The sequence below is a fragment of the Anser brachyrhynchus genome, assembly GCF_964034855.1.
Source record: "Anser brachyrhynchus genome assembly, chromosome: 24".
Classification (NCBI taxonomy): Eukaryota; Metazoa; Chordata; class Aves; order Anseriformes; family Anatidae; genus Anser; species Anser brachyrhynchus.
The window spans coordinates 1,667,911-1,681,490 of NC_137717.1; the positions used below are offsets into that span (position 1 = coordinate 1,667,911).

At 45.7% G+C, this 13,580-nt stretch overlaps 1 protein-coding gene across 24 annotated transcripts in view; it reads right to left on the reverse strand.

The window, feature by feature from the left end:
* The window catches only part of CSMD2 (CUB and Sushi multiple domains 2), a 337,680-nt gene that overhangs the window by 87,781 nt on the left and 236,319 nt on the right, over positions 1-13,580 (reverse strand). For all 24 annotated transcript variants that reach the window (XR_013941772.1, XM_080566779.1, XM_080566782.1 and 21 more), the window contains 4 exons: positions 8,347-8,549; positions 5,771-5,962; positions 3,142-3,280; positions 2,422-2,609 (listed from right to left, as the gene is read on the reverse strand). Coding sequence is in view for 23 of the 24 variants with exons in the window: in XM_080566779.1 (XP_080422905.1) it covers positions 2,422-2,609; positions 3,142-3,280; positions 5,771-5,962; positions 8,347-8,549 (722 nt within the window). In the remaining variant the exon portion in view is untranslated. The remainder of the gene's footprint in view (positions 1-2,421; positions 2,610-3,141; positions 3,281-5,770; positions 5,963-8,346; positions 8,550-13,580) is intronic.

Here is a 13,580-nt window from a genome sequence, read left to right on the forward strand (position 1 = left end):
TTTTGCTTTGGTAGACTAAGAGTTGTTGGGCTCTAGTGAATCTGCTATGAACAAAGCACACTGCTTTCAAAAAAACAGCATTAACTAATGTTGCAGACAAGCACTTTGTTAAGGACTGTGATAACTTCCCCAGACCTACAACAGGGTGCCTGAGGAAAGCATTTCTTCCTTTTCAGAAGCCAGCCCCAAGCCAAAATCTACTCGCTATTGCTAAGTCACCCCAAAGGATAAATTTCTCCCCAGCTGAAATCCCCCGAACTATTTAAGTTTCACCTTACCCTTTGAACCAATCCAAAGCTTTATGCAGACAGTAAACAATTTAAATGTAATAATTTAAGAGTGCATGGGGGAAGTGCATTTTTTTGCTAATAACCTTAGTTTGATTTTTCATTCTGCTGCCCAGCTGACAGCGCATCACAGGTACAAAGCAATGATATGTGCTCATCTATCAAAAATCTTGCTGGTGTAGTACATCAGTGTAGATAAACCGGGAAATTGCCTAGCTGAAGATCTGCCCTCAAACACCTTCCTATGGCATTGCTGCAGTCCCACTTCACTCTCACTGTCATGCTCCATGCAAAAATCAGCATAGTAAAAGACAAATTCATTCTTTTCTCACTGTTTTCTCCATTCCTCCTGGCCCCAGAGGACAACTTTCTCTTGAAGAGCCATTGCCCCTGAAACAATTTCAAATGAAGTGCTGAAGCTGTTTGAAATTCACCCGACACACCATAGCTCCAGGCTAGCGATACAGTCCCAGTCCCAGAGAAGATGCAGGATTTCAAGGAGGGTACTGACAGATGGCTGCTTTGGTTTTTTTCCACCCAAACACCACCAAAAGGGGACTACAAAGCCCCTGGAATTAGCTGCATTTCACATACGACTGGCACAGGTGATACAGGGTATTTAGGGAGGTAAGGGCAGAAGCCTACGTGGGCTGCAACACTGACCGAACACAACGAGGAGGCTGAGAGGGACAGCGTCTTTGAACTGTACTTGGGATTCCCCGCTGGCAAGGAGCCGAGCTTGGCATTTGATTTTCCTTCACCCGTGCTCCCCCCCTGCCTTGCTTTTCTTCTTCCTTCAATTCCCCAAAGTTCTATTTTCTGCTGCTTCTCAGACTTGAATCCTGGGCTCCTTTTAAAGTGCGGGGAAATTAATGAGCAAACTTAAAGCCTCATTCTTTTCTCCCAGCAGTTTGGCTTTGTGGGAAGTATGTAGGCGCGATTAACACTGTAGGAGTATTTAGGAGAAAAACGCATCACACAACAACCCTAATTTAATGAGATTTCATTTGTTAACTACTTTATGGCTACCCAAAAGGAAAAGGGAAAAGAAGAAAAAACCCAAGACTTAATCTTCAGTAAAATTAATTCTAATGAGGGCAGAAAACTTTTAATCTCTTGAATCTTAAGCAGTACCAGTTGTCTTCATCTTATTATTTCATAATTTCACTGCAGGGAAATTAATCTGTTTGGTATACATAATAGGAATTGCCATTTAACTATCTCTTAATATCTGGTCAGGTAAATTCAACAGCAGAAGCTACAGACTGAATATAGGGTACTGGAAAAGAGAATTGCCCAAGCACACGGAGAAAGCAGCAGCCCATCAGCTCTCTAGCACAAGCCATTACTGCTCCCGCAGCACACAGTTGGGCCAACAAGAGCCAACAGCCTGTTTCACAGTGTACACCATGGATACAAAGCCATGTTTTATAGTGGCACACATCCAGGACATCTGAAGCTATCAATACTTTTTTCCCCATACTGCAAGCTAGTATATATAGGCCAGAGTAGGCTTGAAGAATCATTTCTTTGTAGCCCTGTTTTTTGCAGTTCTTAATCCTTTTCTCTGTGTTGCATAATCATGGCTCATCAGACCCAGCTTTTCAGAGCATATTTTTCACTAGAGTTTGTAACGACTCCATTCTTCTATCTATTCTGTGCACAAACAAGAAACATGCTCTGCCAAAGCCTTCCTTTTGCTCCCTGTCTCTCAGAGCAGCAGTGCCAGGTCTGTCACCTCTCAGCTTGCTCCATCAACAGAGAGGCAAAAGCATCCAGGGAAAACTCTAACCACTGCCCATGTCTCTCACCATTAGAGCTGAAGCCACAAAAAAGTGATCCCCAGCCACATGACAGGCCTTTTATGCTGCTCTTATCTACCTTATGTCACTGTCTCTTCTGCCAGCCTGCAGAATCCCCTCTCTGCATCTCCTGCTTTTGCCCACTGTGCATCTTCAGCAGCTTTGGTGATAGCAGGAGAGGCAGCAGGGTTACTGTCTGAAGAGAGCTTTCCATAGCTTCTAGAGCTTCTCCCACCTGGTTCAACTAGGTGGTCTAACCTGACAATAAATGCAGGCAAAATCCCAAGTACTTTGAGTTAGCTGGGCCAGGCGCACCCCTGGGCAGCTCTTACCTGTGTAGTCAATGACAAATCCAGTGTTGCTGACAGACGCATCGCTTCGGAAAGCAAGGAAGAGGCTGTTACTGCTGCTCTCTATCCTCTCGGGTAGCTGGGAGCCATAAAAGCTTCCAATCAGGGGGCTGAGTGAGTCGGGTCCATCATAAATATGAAGGAAATCATAGCCAGGCTCCAAACTGAAGCTGCGAAAACAGAGGAAGAGAGCTTAAAGCACAAGCATGCTACAGCAGCCCCTCGGAGAACAAGAGAGGCTGTGGTATTGATGGGCTGCACAACCACACAGCCGAGAGACTGTTTCTGCCCCCAGGCAGCTCCTCTGCTAAGCACAGGACATTTCTAGCTCCATTCCTTATGTAAGGAATCAAGGATCAGTGATACAGTCCAGAGCATGTAATCTTACGTCCTGTGAAGTCACGGGGGTTTCCTATCTTCTTCTAGTTACATGGACATGTTCTCTAAAAGCCATGCACATATCAAGGAGAAGCTGCAGTTGAAATATGTGCACATCCTCCCAAATTAAGGTAACATTTGAGAACAGATTACTGAGGAGTATGGGCCCAGTCCTAGCAGGTTCGGTTTGGTTTCTCCAGGTAGATCATGACCCACAGGTGGGTCATGAACCCCCTGGCTCACCCAGGCAGTGCCCCACAGCTGGGACTCCCCATCCCCACATGCAGCCAGAGAAGGGGACCCAAACAGCTCTCAGGTACGTACATATTGAATACCAAGGCGATGACATAGTCAGGAGAGACGGTCAGCTTCCAGTCACACTCCTTCCCCGGCGGGTAGGGCTCTGGGTACTGCGGGGACAAGATCACTCCTGCTGGTCCTGTCAAGATACCTCCACAGGGAGCTGAAGGCAATCAAGCAAAGGGATGAGGCTTTGTCTTAGAGAAACTTTAAAAATAGCAGGAAGGAAGGGAAAAAAAGAGAAAGGTGGATAGATAAGGGGACAGAGAGGCAGTTCGCAAGTTTGTCAAATGTTAAAAGATACATATTGGAAGAGCTTGTAGCGGCCCTAACAGAAATGAGGGTTCTGTTCTTCCAGACAGGGCACACATAAAAGGACAACTAGGGATGCTATTACAATCCTCATGAGATATATGAGTAACCAGAAGGAGAGAGAGATGCTTTTGTTGCATTTATTTAGGCAACTCCTCGTCAAAGTCTGGACTGTTGCTAAGAAAGTGAAAACATGTTGTCTGGTACTAATGATTTGTTCGCGTTTATTACAGTCGCCAACACGTTAAATGCCAAGCTGATTGAAAAATCAATTATTACTTATTTGAGGCTGAAACTGCCTGCATCTGTGTCCACTGTGGCGAATACTCATGATTGATTTATTACTGTCAGCCTTTCTGCAGTCTCTTCATGAGAGTCGATGCTCTAAAATTCTCCGTTGCTCAGATCAATCCTCCCAGATTTGGGATGGGGTAAGAGAAGGGAGCAGAGTCTGCATTGAACGCAGGTGTTTGACACTAACCAGACTAAAACAATGCAAACACCAAGTGGGAAATGAACTGGTGTGGGACAGAACTAAGAACAAATCTTGGAAGGCTCTTCCATGGAGGAGTGTGAGTGTGCATCCTGTGGGCATTTTTAAAGCCCTCCTTGCAAATACACAAGAACCTCCAGGTAACAGGTAAAATTTTGCTGGGCTGTACTAGAAAGCTCACACCAGAGAGTAAACTAGAGATCCTTCTTCAAGGCCCAGAAGCAACTACTTCAGTCAAGGCCAGTTGCAGGGTAGTGCAGGCACCAGGAACCTCCATCCCTCTTGAATCACAGCATGGACCAGTGAAGAGTTTATCTGAAGGTCACGCACAAATAACTTGGAAGAACAACAAGCACATATTCTGTGTCCATTAGCCTTCAGGGAGCATTCTTCTTCCATACTAATGTCAGGGGAAAATTTTGAAGAAACGGAAGACTCATTTTTGAAAAGCCTTAGGGAGATGACTGTTCAACACTGATTTCTTTGAAAATCCCACCCATAATCTCCGAAGGATTTGAACTAGAAGCTGGTTTCAAGTCAGCTCTATGGAGTTGGGTCAGGATCCCAATTTCAAATGCCCCAAAATCTCTGGTGGTTATTTCGACAGGCACTTCAGTTAAGCCCACATTGTTTAGGGACTGCAGAACTTGTACAAAAAAGTTGTGAAAATATATCTGAAATGCTAAGTACAGCCATCTAATCCAAGCCTTTAGGTAAACCCCATTTTCCCAGTCAGCTCTAACTATGTGGCCTGTCTCTATACCAGTTACTATAAAACTAATATTATCTGGCTACTGATTATTTCTCCCAATCCTTTGCCACTGAAGGGAGGGAAGAAGCAAGACATCGCTTTCAGCTTTCCGCAGCCTATCAAAGAGATTACGTCTCCTAAAAACAAGATTGCCAGGCCTCTGTTCCAAAAGGACCCAGCACGGTATCTCCAAGTCAAATTGCCTGCAGTAAAGATGACCCATGAGAATCCATCCCACACCTAGATTAAGGCACTAGCTATGCAGCTCTGAAAAGGACTGCGAGCCCAGCTTCTGGTGTGAAAGAAAGCTCAACAGGAGAATGACAAGATGGGCATGACATGCAACGATATGACTTAGATATAGCTCCGGGAAAACTAAAAGGACTGTCTCCATCAGGCTGAAGGGGTGCCACACTCGATCATTAGGACAGTCATTCAGAAAACACCAAGTCATCCTGCAGGGAGAATAAATCCTATGCATGCTGCAGAAGCTTCCTAGCTGGCATTAAATCAGAGGTTGGAAACACAATTAACTAATTTTCATTGCTTGGGAAAAAAACATTACACAAGAAGGGATGAAAGTTACAGGATAAATAACTGGTGGCTAGCATTTAAATGGACAGCAAATTTGATGTTTATTTCTCCTGTGTTCTTAGCGTGAATATTTTTGTGTTCTTGACATATAAAAAAACACTTATGAGTTTCTTTTATTACTTTATGAGCTCAAGGAGAATGTCAGATAGTTCTTTCTTGTGATGGAATTTGTTGTCTTTTCATGCAGAAATTATTAATCCATGACCCCAATCCTCTCTACCAACCTGACTTTTAAAGAAGTCTTTAATTTTGACTTGTCGGGTTAAATAATACCACTTACATTGCAGGATGTCCTATGAGCTTCCAGCATGAACTAGATTCTTATTGTCCAAGACACTCCAGGGACAAACCCAAAAAGTAGTTCTGTGAGATGGCTGAGACATATGTACCCTGCCGCAAACCTCTTCAAACCAGGTGGGACTCATCCCCTTCGGATATAGAAGTTTTGCAATGAAACTGGACAGGGAAGCCAGTTCAATGGGAGGATGGATGCTTGTTCATACCTGTGCAGGAGGGAGGGTCTGGCTGCCAGAAAAATCTGTTCTCAATCTGCACGCAAGTGATTTTGGCCTCCCCTTGCAGAGCGTATCCTGGATTACACTGGAAGACGATGGAGTCGCCTGCCTCTTTGCTGTCACCACTCCGGCTCCCATTCTGAGGAATCCCTGGGTCATTACAGGAAGTGGCAGTGGAAACTGAAGAGCATTAAAAATACATGTATTTAACACAGGCTTTCAGAATTTCCTCTCAGCTTATACCTTTCTTGCTTTGTCAAAAAATGAAGCATCTTATTTTCAGCCACTTTCAACATACTACATTTCATCCTAAAACTTCAAAGTTCCTTCTCTATTTGCCATAAATTTACCTGAAACACATCTGCTAGTTCTTTGAATACATAATAGCAAAGTATTTTGCAGATGATTGATTACCAAGAACTTCATGAAGTTTCCATCCTCCCCACACTGGTCTCTCCAGCAACGACCTTTCCTTTTTAAAGACATTGATTTCCAGAATGGATCAGATAGACACAGCAGGGAAAGACTACTGCATTTGCTATAAACTATGGAGGAGATCTATGGCACACTGCCGTTTGGTTCCTGGCTGTTCCAAGTCCCAAGCTACCACCCCATCAAGAAAGCTCCATTTCCTTCTATTTCCATCTTGACTTATTTGCAGAGGACAGTAAGGAAGAGAGGAAGGGAGATAAACCAGAGATTCACGCTGCAGATGCCAAGCACTGGCTGTACTTAGGCTCTGTCCTTAAGCAGATACCCAAGCAATGACTTCATTCTCCATCCTTCCCCCTTCGGTATCTCTTAAAGTTGCCACACGCACAAAAACTGGCTTTTACTTTGCACTGAGCATCTGCCAGGCCAGCTGGTAAAGGCTCTGGGGAGCAGCAAGTTCAAGTACACTACACAGAGTGCAAGTTTGATGTATAATTGTGCACAGGCATGTTTACTTAATAAGTCCAGGCATCCACTGATCTTACATGGCATTTCTATACAATTCTTTGTCAGACACATGCTGCAAAATACACTAATCTGCTAGCACTTTTCACTTCCCCTGAGTGGGAGGAGAATTTAGCCTTTAGCCCTGACCTTTCAGAAATACATGTGTTGCCCTCCCAGCCTCACTGCCATGTCCCTTGGAGGTATCGAACAGCCCCCGTTGGTCTCCCAGCCTCTCTCCCCGAGCACCTTCTCAGCGGTGGGCAGGCAGCACAGCTTCTCTGCTGGCTGAGCTCACGGCCTGTCAACACTACAGTTATTTAACAGCAGGGAAAGTCCTGCAGTAACAGAAGTTTTGCAAGCTTATATAGATCATTAAAGTTCACAAGATCCAAAATCGTATACTTCTGAGCTTAGGGCTGACTACTTAGTCACACCTTGTGAACAAAGGCTTTGAACAGAAGCATTCAATAAAGACCAGCTCTGTATCAGGCAGCCAAGCAGAGCTTATTTCCTGCTACGTTGATATGAGTCCATTACACCTAGCCAGTTTATAGCAAGCCCTTCTTAAAAGAGCCAGCGGAAATCCCTCTCTCTTTTTCTGTGCAACTGAAGATAAGGCAAGTTAGCAGCCCATCCTGGTCTTTGCTGGCAGGCTGCGACACAAGCCTGGCAAAGAGAGAGGAAGGCAGAGCTGTGCTCAATAGCAAAGCTCTCCCTCTGTCATGGTTATCCCAGAAGGTCTTGTGCCAGTGCAAACTCTTCCCAAAGAGCTGGCCTGCTCTCCAGGCCATGCCACGCACCCAGAAGAGAAATCTATAGGCAAAAACCTGGGAGACAGAGAATGGGCTCTGCTGCTTTGATATGTCTGAGTCACAGAAAAGTGGTATCATTGCTCACCCAGCAGTTCCCTGAGCTATTTCCTACCATCTCCAAAATGGGCATCTGCCTGGTTGGTTACTGGACACGTCAGTGAAGGCCTGCATCCTGGAAACCTCTGTGAGAACACTGAGATGTATCACCCTAATATAACTGAAATAAATGTGCTTGCAAGGCCAGGTCTTTGGTAATGACCACCAGGACTTAGGCAATGACAGACTGCAGGTGCATTACACGTAGTGCTCCAGCTTACCATGACATCCCTACAGCAGCTAGAGCTTTTGGGGATCTGCATCTAAGGGGATCCAATTTGAGGGATTTTAAATAGACTTGGTTTTCAGAGACCACTGACCAACTGCTCTCAGAAAGCCTGGGGGAAGCTGCCTGTATGTTGGTGTCTCTAAGGGACCGGGTGGGAACATGGTGGAAAATATCTGTAATTCCTATTGAGTATTCCACAAAGAACTGCTTTACATCTTGCTGCCAAGTTCACCACTGTGAAGGTGACTGTAGCAGAAGGGAGCAGAGAATTTAACTGCATTGCAAGGACAAAATATGTGAGTTTTCTCTATTTGCAGAGACTCAAATGCAGCAAAACACAAATGGCTGGAAGACTGCACAGTTCCTGCTGTTGAGTCCAATACAATGCCATGAGCTTACCGCCAGTAGTACTTCATAGATGGACCCTTGAAATCACTTATCAGTAAAGCCAGGTTTGGACAACGCTGAGGAAAGAACATACAGCCTACCTGAAAACTGAACAGCGAAGCCCTGCTTGCTCGTGAAGAAATCCGTGTTGAACTGAAGGATGACGGAATTGAAAGTACTGTGGACATCGCTGGGTAAGCTGGACCCACTCATCTCCTTTAGGAGGATTCCGTTCTCCACCGGACCGTCCCAGATCCTCAGCACGTCGTGGAACTCCTCAGTGTGGAAAACCATGAAATGGAGCCTGTGCAGCAGGAAGAACTGGAGGTCACACCACAAACTAAGCTCTCCCTTCTTCCATGGGAGGGTTACAAAGGTGCTTGCAACCAACCCAAGGTACCTCATCCCACTGTGCGTGTTCTCTCCTGTTACCTGCCACTAACCTCAGACAGTATTTTAGCCCTCTACCAAACATACTCTATAAAAAGCAAGATCTCCTAGTGGGACACCTCCCTAGTAAAACACTCACATCCATAAATGGAGAACAACTGGGTCATGGATACTAATGCTTTCTGAAATTTGTGTCCTTTGTGCTGTTCCCTAAGCAAAAAAAAGCACTAATCTCTCCTAAAAATCTCGAGTAGCAAAGGTCCAAAAGCCAACCACGGGCAGCAGAGAAATCCCCAGCTGGAAGATCGCTGTTGGTTTTGCACTGAAGGTGCTCAGCCATTACAGCGAGTAGCTGTCACACAGACAAAAGGCTCAGTCAAGGACACGCCAGCAACCTGCAGCAGGGAGGCACAGAAGCTGCGAAGAGGAGGATGGGCTTTGTCCTTGGTTTTACAGGGCTCTATTACAGATAAACACGGAAGTATTGAGAAACTTATTCTAAAAGGAAAATTAGCAGTAAATGCGCTAAGGTCCCTTCAGACAACTGATGTATATTCATGCAATTCACACTTTGTCCCTATGTTGCACACAGCAATCACCTTGGCTGTCCTTTTGCTTTTTTGTGTATCCTACAAGGAACGGCTTTTTGTCAAGGGCCAGCATCTACTGATAAAATGCATCGATTTTTGTTACTTGCTTTCAGATCAAAGAATTTGCTCCTGGCACCAAGCTAATCTTGTATATCAGGGGAAAAAATGGAAAGGAAAACAACCAGCACCACTCTTATTTAAAACAGCATCATGCTGGAAAAGAAACCCTCACCAGGGTATTAGGTGCCCCAGAGGTTAATAGAAAAAGGGCAGAAAGGAGTGTGTGTTGGGGGGAGATGGTAAGCAGGCAAGTGCAAATTCTGAACGCTGGATTGAAGCATGTGAGAGGAGCAAAGTGGCTGACACAGGAAAGGATTTTTACACATTTTACAAAGTTTTGGATGTTGAAAAACTCTATTCAGATCAGCTAACAGAATAACTTCGGTAAGAAATAAAGGGAAAGAGTCAGCATGAGCCAGCTCTCCAAAACACACAATAGGAAGGGAAGGGAGAGAAAACAGAAACTAAGAAGCTGGTGGCTGGCGGTGAAATTACACTCTGCTCTCCATGAGGTGCTTATTACAACGCTCTGAATGCAGATTGTGTTTCCTTACCGTGTGTACTTTATAGTTTTGTCTGCCCTGGAGAGAGGGCTGCAAAGTCTTCAGCACTTGCATCAAATGCTCCTTGGTACACAACCGCCTGCAGCAAGTGCTACTCGGAGCTCTGCTTTTTCCTGCTTTTAAACTCAACCAGGGCTCTGCCTGCTTGACACTTCCACAGAAAATTCCCCAGAGAAAACCCAAGATGCTGCCAGGAGTCACCCTGGTGAGGAAACTCACTGCAGAGCCTGCACCAGTGATGGACCTGGCTGGGTGGGAGGACAGAAGTGACCTGGTGGCACCCGGGACGGGACAAACTTGGTCCCAGCACAACCCCCAGTGGGATGCTCCTCGCTTCCCACCCTGGGCTGGGGCAATGCCATGCTGTACTTCTCTCCAAAACAACCTCTGCTGTGGAAGGATGTAAAGCAGCTGCCACACAAATCCAGACTTCGCAAGCAGCTTTTGGATCTTCCAAGACGAGAAGAACCACCTAAGCATGAGATACCATCATTATTATTGTCACCCCCAAGGGAGTTACCAACTAAAGGCTGCTGCGATACATCAGGGCTCAGTCCTTTTCACTCCTGCACTTAAAATGTCAGCCGACAAGAAGCCATTCAGTCGCCTCTGTTTCTCATTGCCACATTAGCACTGGGGGAAATACCACCCGACATGCTGCAATCAGGCTACCGTGGGTAACTCCAGGCACGCCACTCCGAAACAGGGGCAGAGATCTATAAACTGTACTGAGAAAAGCTGCAAAAATAAAACAATCAGGTACTGGGCTTAAAACCCTGGCAGCCCTCAGAAGAGAACAAGAAAGCATTTGCTTGGCTGCTTTCCCATTTATCCAGGGCAAACAAATAAATAAGGTAGAAACATGAAAAGAAAAAAAAAAAAAGGAAAAAAAGCCAAACACTGCAATGCACTCAGCAACAAAATGACATCCATGGAATCCGACAGAAACCGAAAGAGCTGAATCATAAATCTACCTAGCAGAGACCTTGCATTTAAAAAACAAATAAAAAAAACCCAAGGAAAATAAGAATGGATCATAGCAGAGCTGCTCTCCACAGGTGCCTTGGCCTGATGGTTTGCTCGCAGGCTAGCCAGTGCCAGTTAGCCAGAATTGCCAGGGAAAACTCATCACTGAAGATCTCAGAAACAGGGAAACAGGGAGATGGTGGCAGAGACTGACCCAGGATGGGGGAGACCTGGGAGGTCACCAACACCTCGCCGTGGGACCGAGGCTAACTGCTGCCTCCAGCAGCTCCCTTCCCTCATTTACTTCTAGTAAGCAACTTGCTCGCAGGCTTTACCAACGAGGAGAATGCCTTAGGAATATAACCAGATGACATAAGTTGCTCAACACCAGCTGGTTGAGGAGTCTGTTGGGATAGCTGATTTTATTAAGAAAACTGGTGATCTCTGAAGCAAATCAATCTATTCAAAAAGCACATCTGTAACCAAACAGCACAGTTTTTCTATCAGCCTGACTCCATTCCCAGCAGGGCTTAATTTAAGACAAGACAGAACAACTGACTTAGCAGACAATGGAGACACTCTGACAATCCCAATTACATGCAAGAAAATGCAGCTAAAAGCAAATCAGGAATATATATGCATATATATATAAGCTGCCCTCTATCATATAGAGGGAGAGAGAGAGGGCAACTTCTCCCAGCTTAGCAAGGCGGAGGAGAGGCCAGCTCTGCACTGATGATCTGCACGACCTGTACAAAACCACTCTGCCCCAGCCCTCCAGAAGGCACCCCACGAGCTGCCTGACCAGCCTGGGGGTCCCTCCTGCTGCCGCCTCCTGCCCAAGCCCCTGCCTCCCAGCTTGGCTCCGTGCAAGCTGCTGAGCTCCCATCCGGAGAGGGCTGCAGCAGAAGGCAGCCTGACAGCACTGCGCTCTGACGTCCCCGCCGTGTGGTAATGCCAAAGCTGCAGGTCCTTGATGCTACCAGCAGTTTGCAGGGCTCCCCACCGCCACCCTCTAGCCAGGAGAGGGTTCCCAAACATAAAAGCTGCTAAATGTTACACACCTAGAAATACCCGTAGAAGAAAACTGCAACAGCCAGATGCTTTCACTCGTATTTCTCGATAAGACTGTGAAAAACGGAGCCTGTCCATACAGCACCATTCGTTAGGCTGGGGCTGGCAGCATCAATAAACCCTCTCGTGACACTGAGATCACCGCCACGCAACGGAACGCCACTGCCGCTCCTAACCGTATATTCACTGCTCTCAGCTCTGCAAGCAGGACTTGAAGGCAATGCCATTCATTTTCCAGCACACCTTCCTGCTTCTCCATCCTATTTCTCTCCCTAGTCTTGCAGGCAAGTCACTTCAGTTGCAATTTTGTGTGCGCGTGCATGCTTGTGTTTGCACATGCACACGATTAATCCCCTCTCAGAGTACAACCCTTTAACTTTCATGGCAATAACGGACAGACTGATTTTTCTGCCTCTCTCTCCTTCCTTTCCTTCCCCTCCTTCTGTGCAGATACAGCTTTATTCAAAAAGCTTTGGTGATTAATTTTAATGTAAGTTATAAATGAGGGCTTTATACAATTGCATCATGCGTGAAGAGGATTATTTTTCCAATGGATTACCATAAAAATGAACTTGCTGAAAATGTGCTCTCTCAACTACCCAGAGTTCTGTTTGAGCTGCCAAATAAAGGAAGAGAAGAAGAGAGCTTTCATCTCTAATGACAAAGGAAGGGTCACAAGGTGTATTACCATACTATTGCCTGGCATCGTTTCATTTCAGTCATGGCCCCTTCCAAGCCTCTGGCTGATCCTGCAAACATGAGCCTATAGTTCTGCTCCTTTGTGTACTCTCAGAGAAGTGGCTAGGATTATGCATGTGAGTAAAGTGTGGGTAAAGTTCATTTGCTGAAGCAGTCTTTGGAGGAGGCAATCTCCTACACTTTGGGGAAGGAACAGAGGACGGGGTTTCATGCCTACTTTGTCCTACAGAAATCTTCAGGATCTCCTAGAGAAGAATGAAAAAAAGAGGAGAATTCAACTGGAAGTTGCTTGTGCAGGAATTAAGCTGCACTGGCTATGCTCTTTCTTCTACGTCCATATCAGAAACCATCCATTATTGAACCGTACTGATAAGCAGACCTAAGGGAGCGAATTTCTGCTTTACGGAAAAACGAAAATATTGGACCAAGCCTATCCCCCACATAAATCCATCGACTAAAAGCACCGTAGAGCTCAACATGATTAACTGTCTCCAGTGAAGAGAAGATGGGTGCTGATGCAGCAAGGAATCTATGGTGGAGATGAATGAGTGCAGGACCAGAACAGCAACAGGGCTCAGGCCAGCACAGAAACAGGGCTCACGCACCAGGTAACAAGCATTAGAAAGGATGATGGGGAGATCCTGGGAGAAGAGGATTTTTGTTGAATAAACCTTAAAATCTACCCTTCTTCCCCACAAGACCCATCAATTAGCAAAAACTTTACTTGCCAGTACAGTTGTTTTCTGTTGAAGATGGCTTTGGCTGGCCTGAAATACAAAGGTACATGCAGAGCAGTGCAGGAATGGCTTGGCAGGGCTCGGGGCACATCGCAGCGTGGGAACAGTGGCAAGCGGCAGGGATCACAGATGAAGCATCACGGAGTAGAAAATTGCTTGGATTCTGCTGGTGACTGCACTAACTTTACGAGCCAAATGTTCTCAGTACCATGCCTACCTAACTGCCAAACTCACATAACTTATAAACAAATTACCT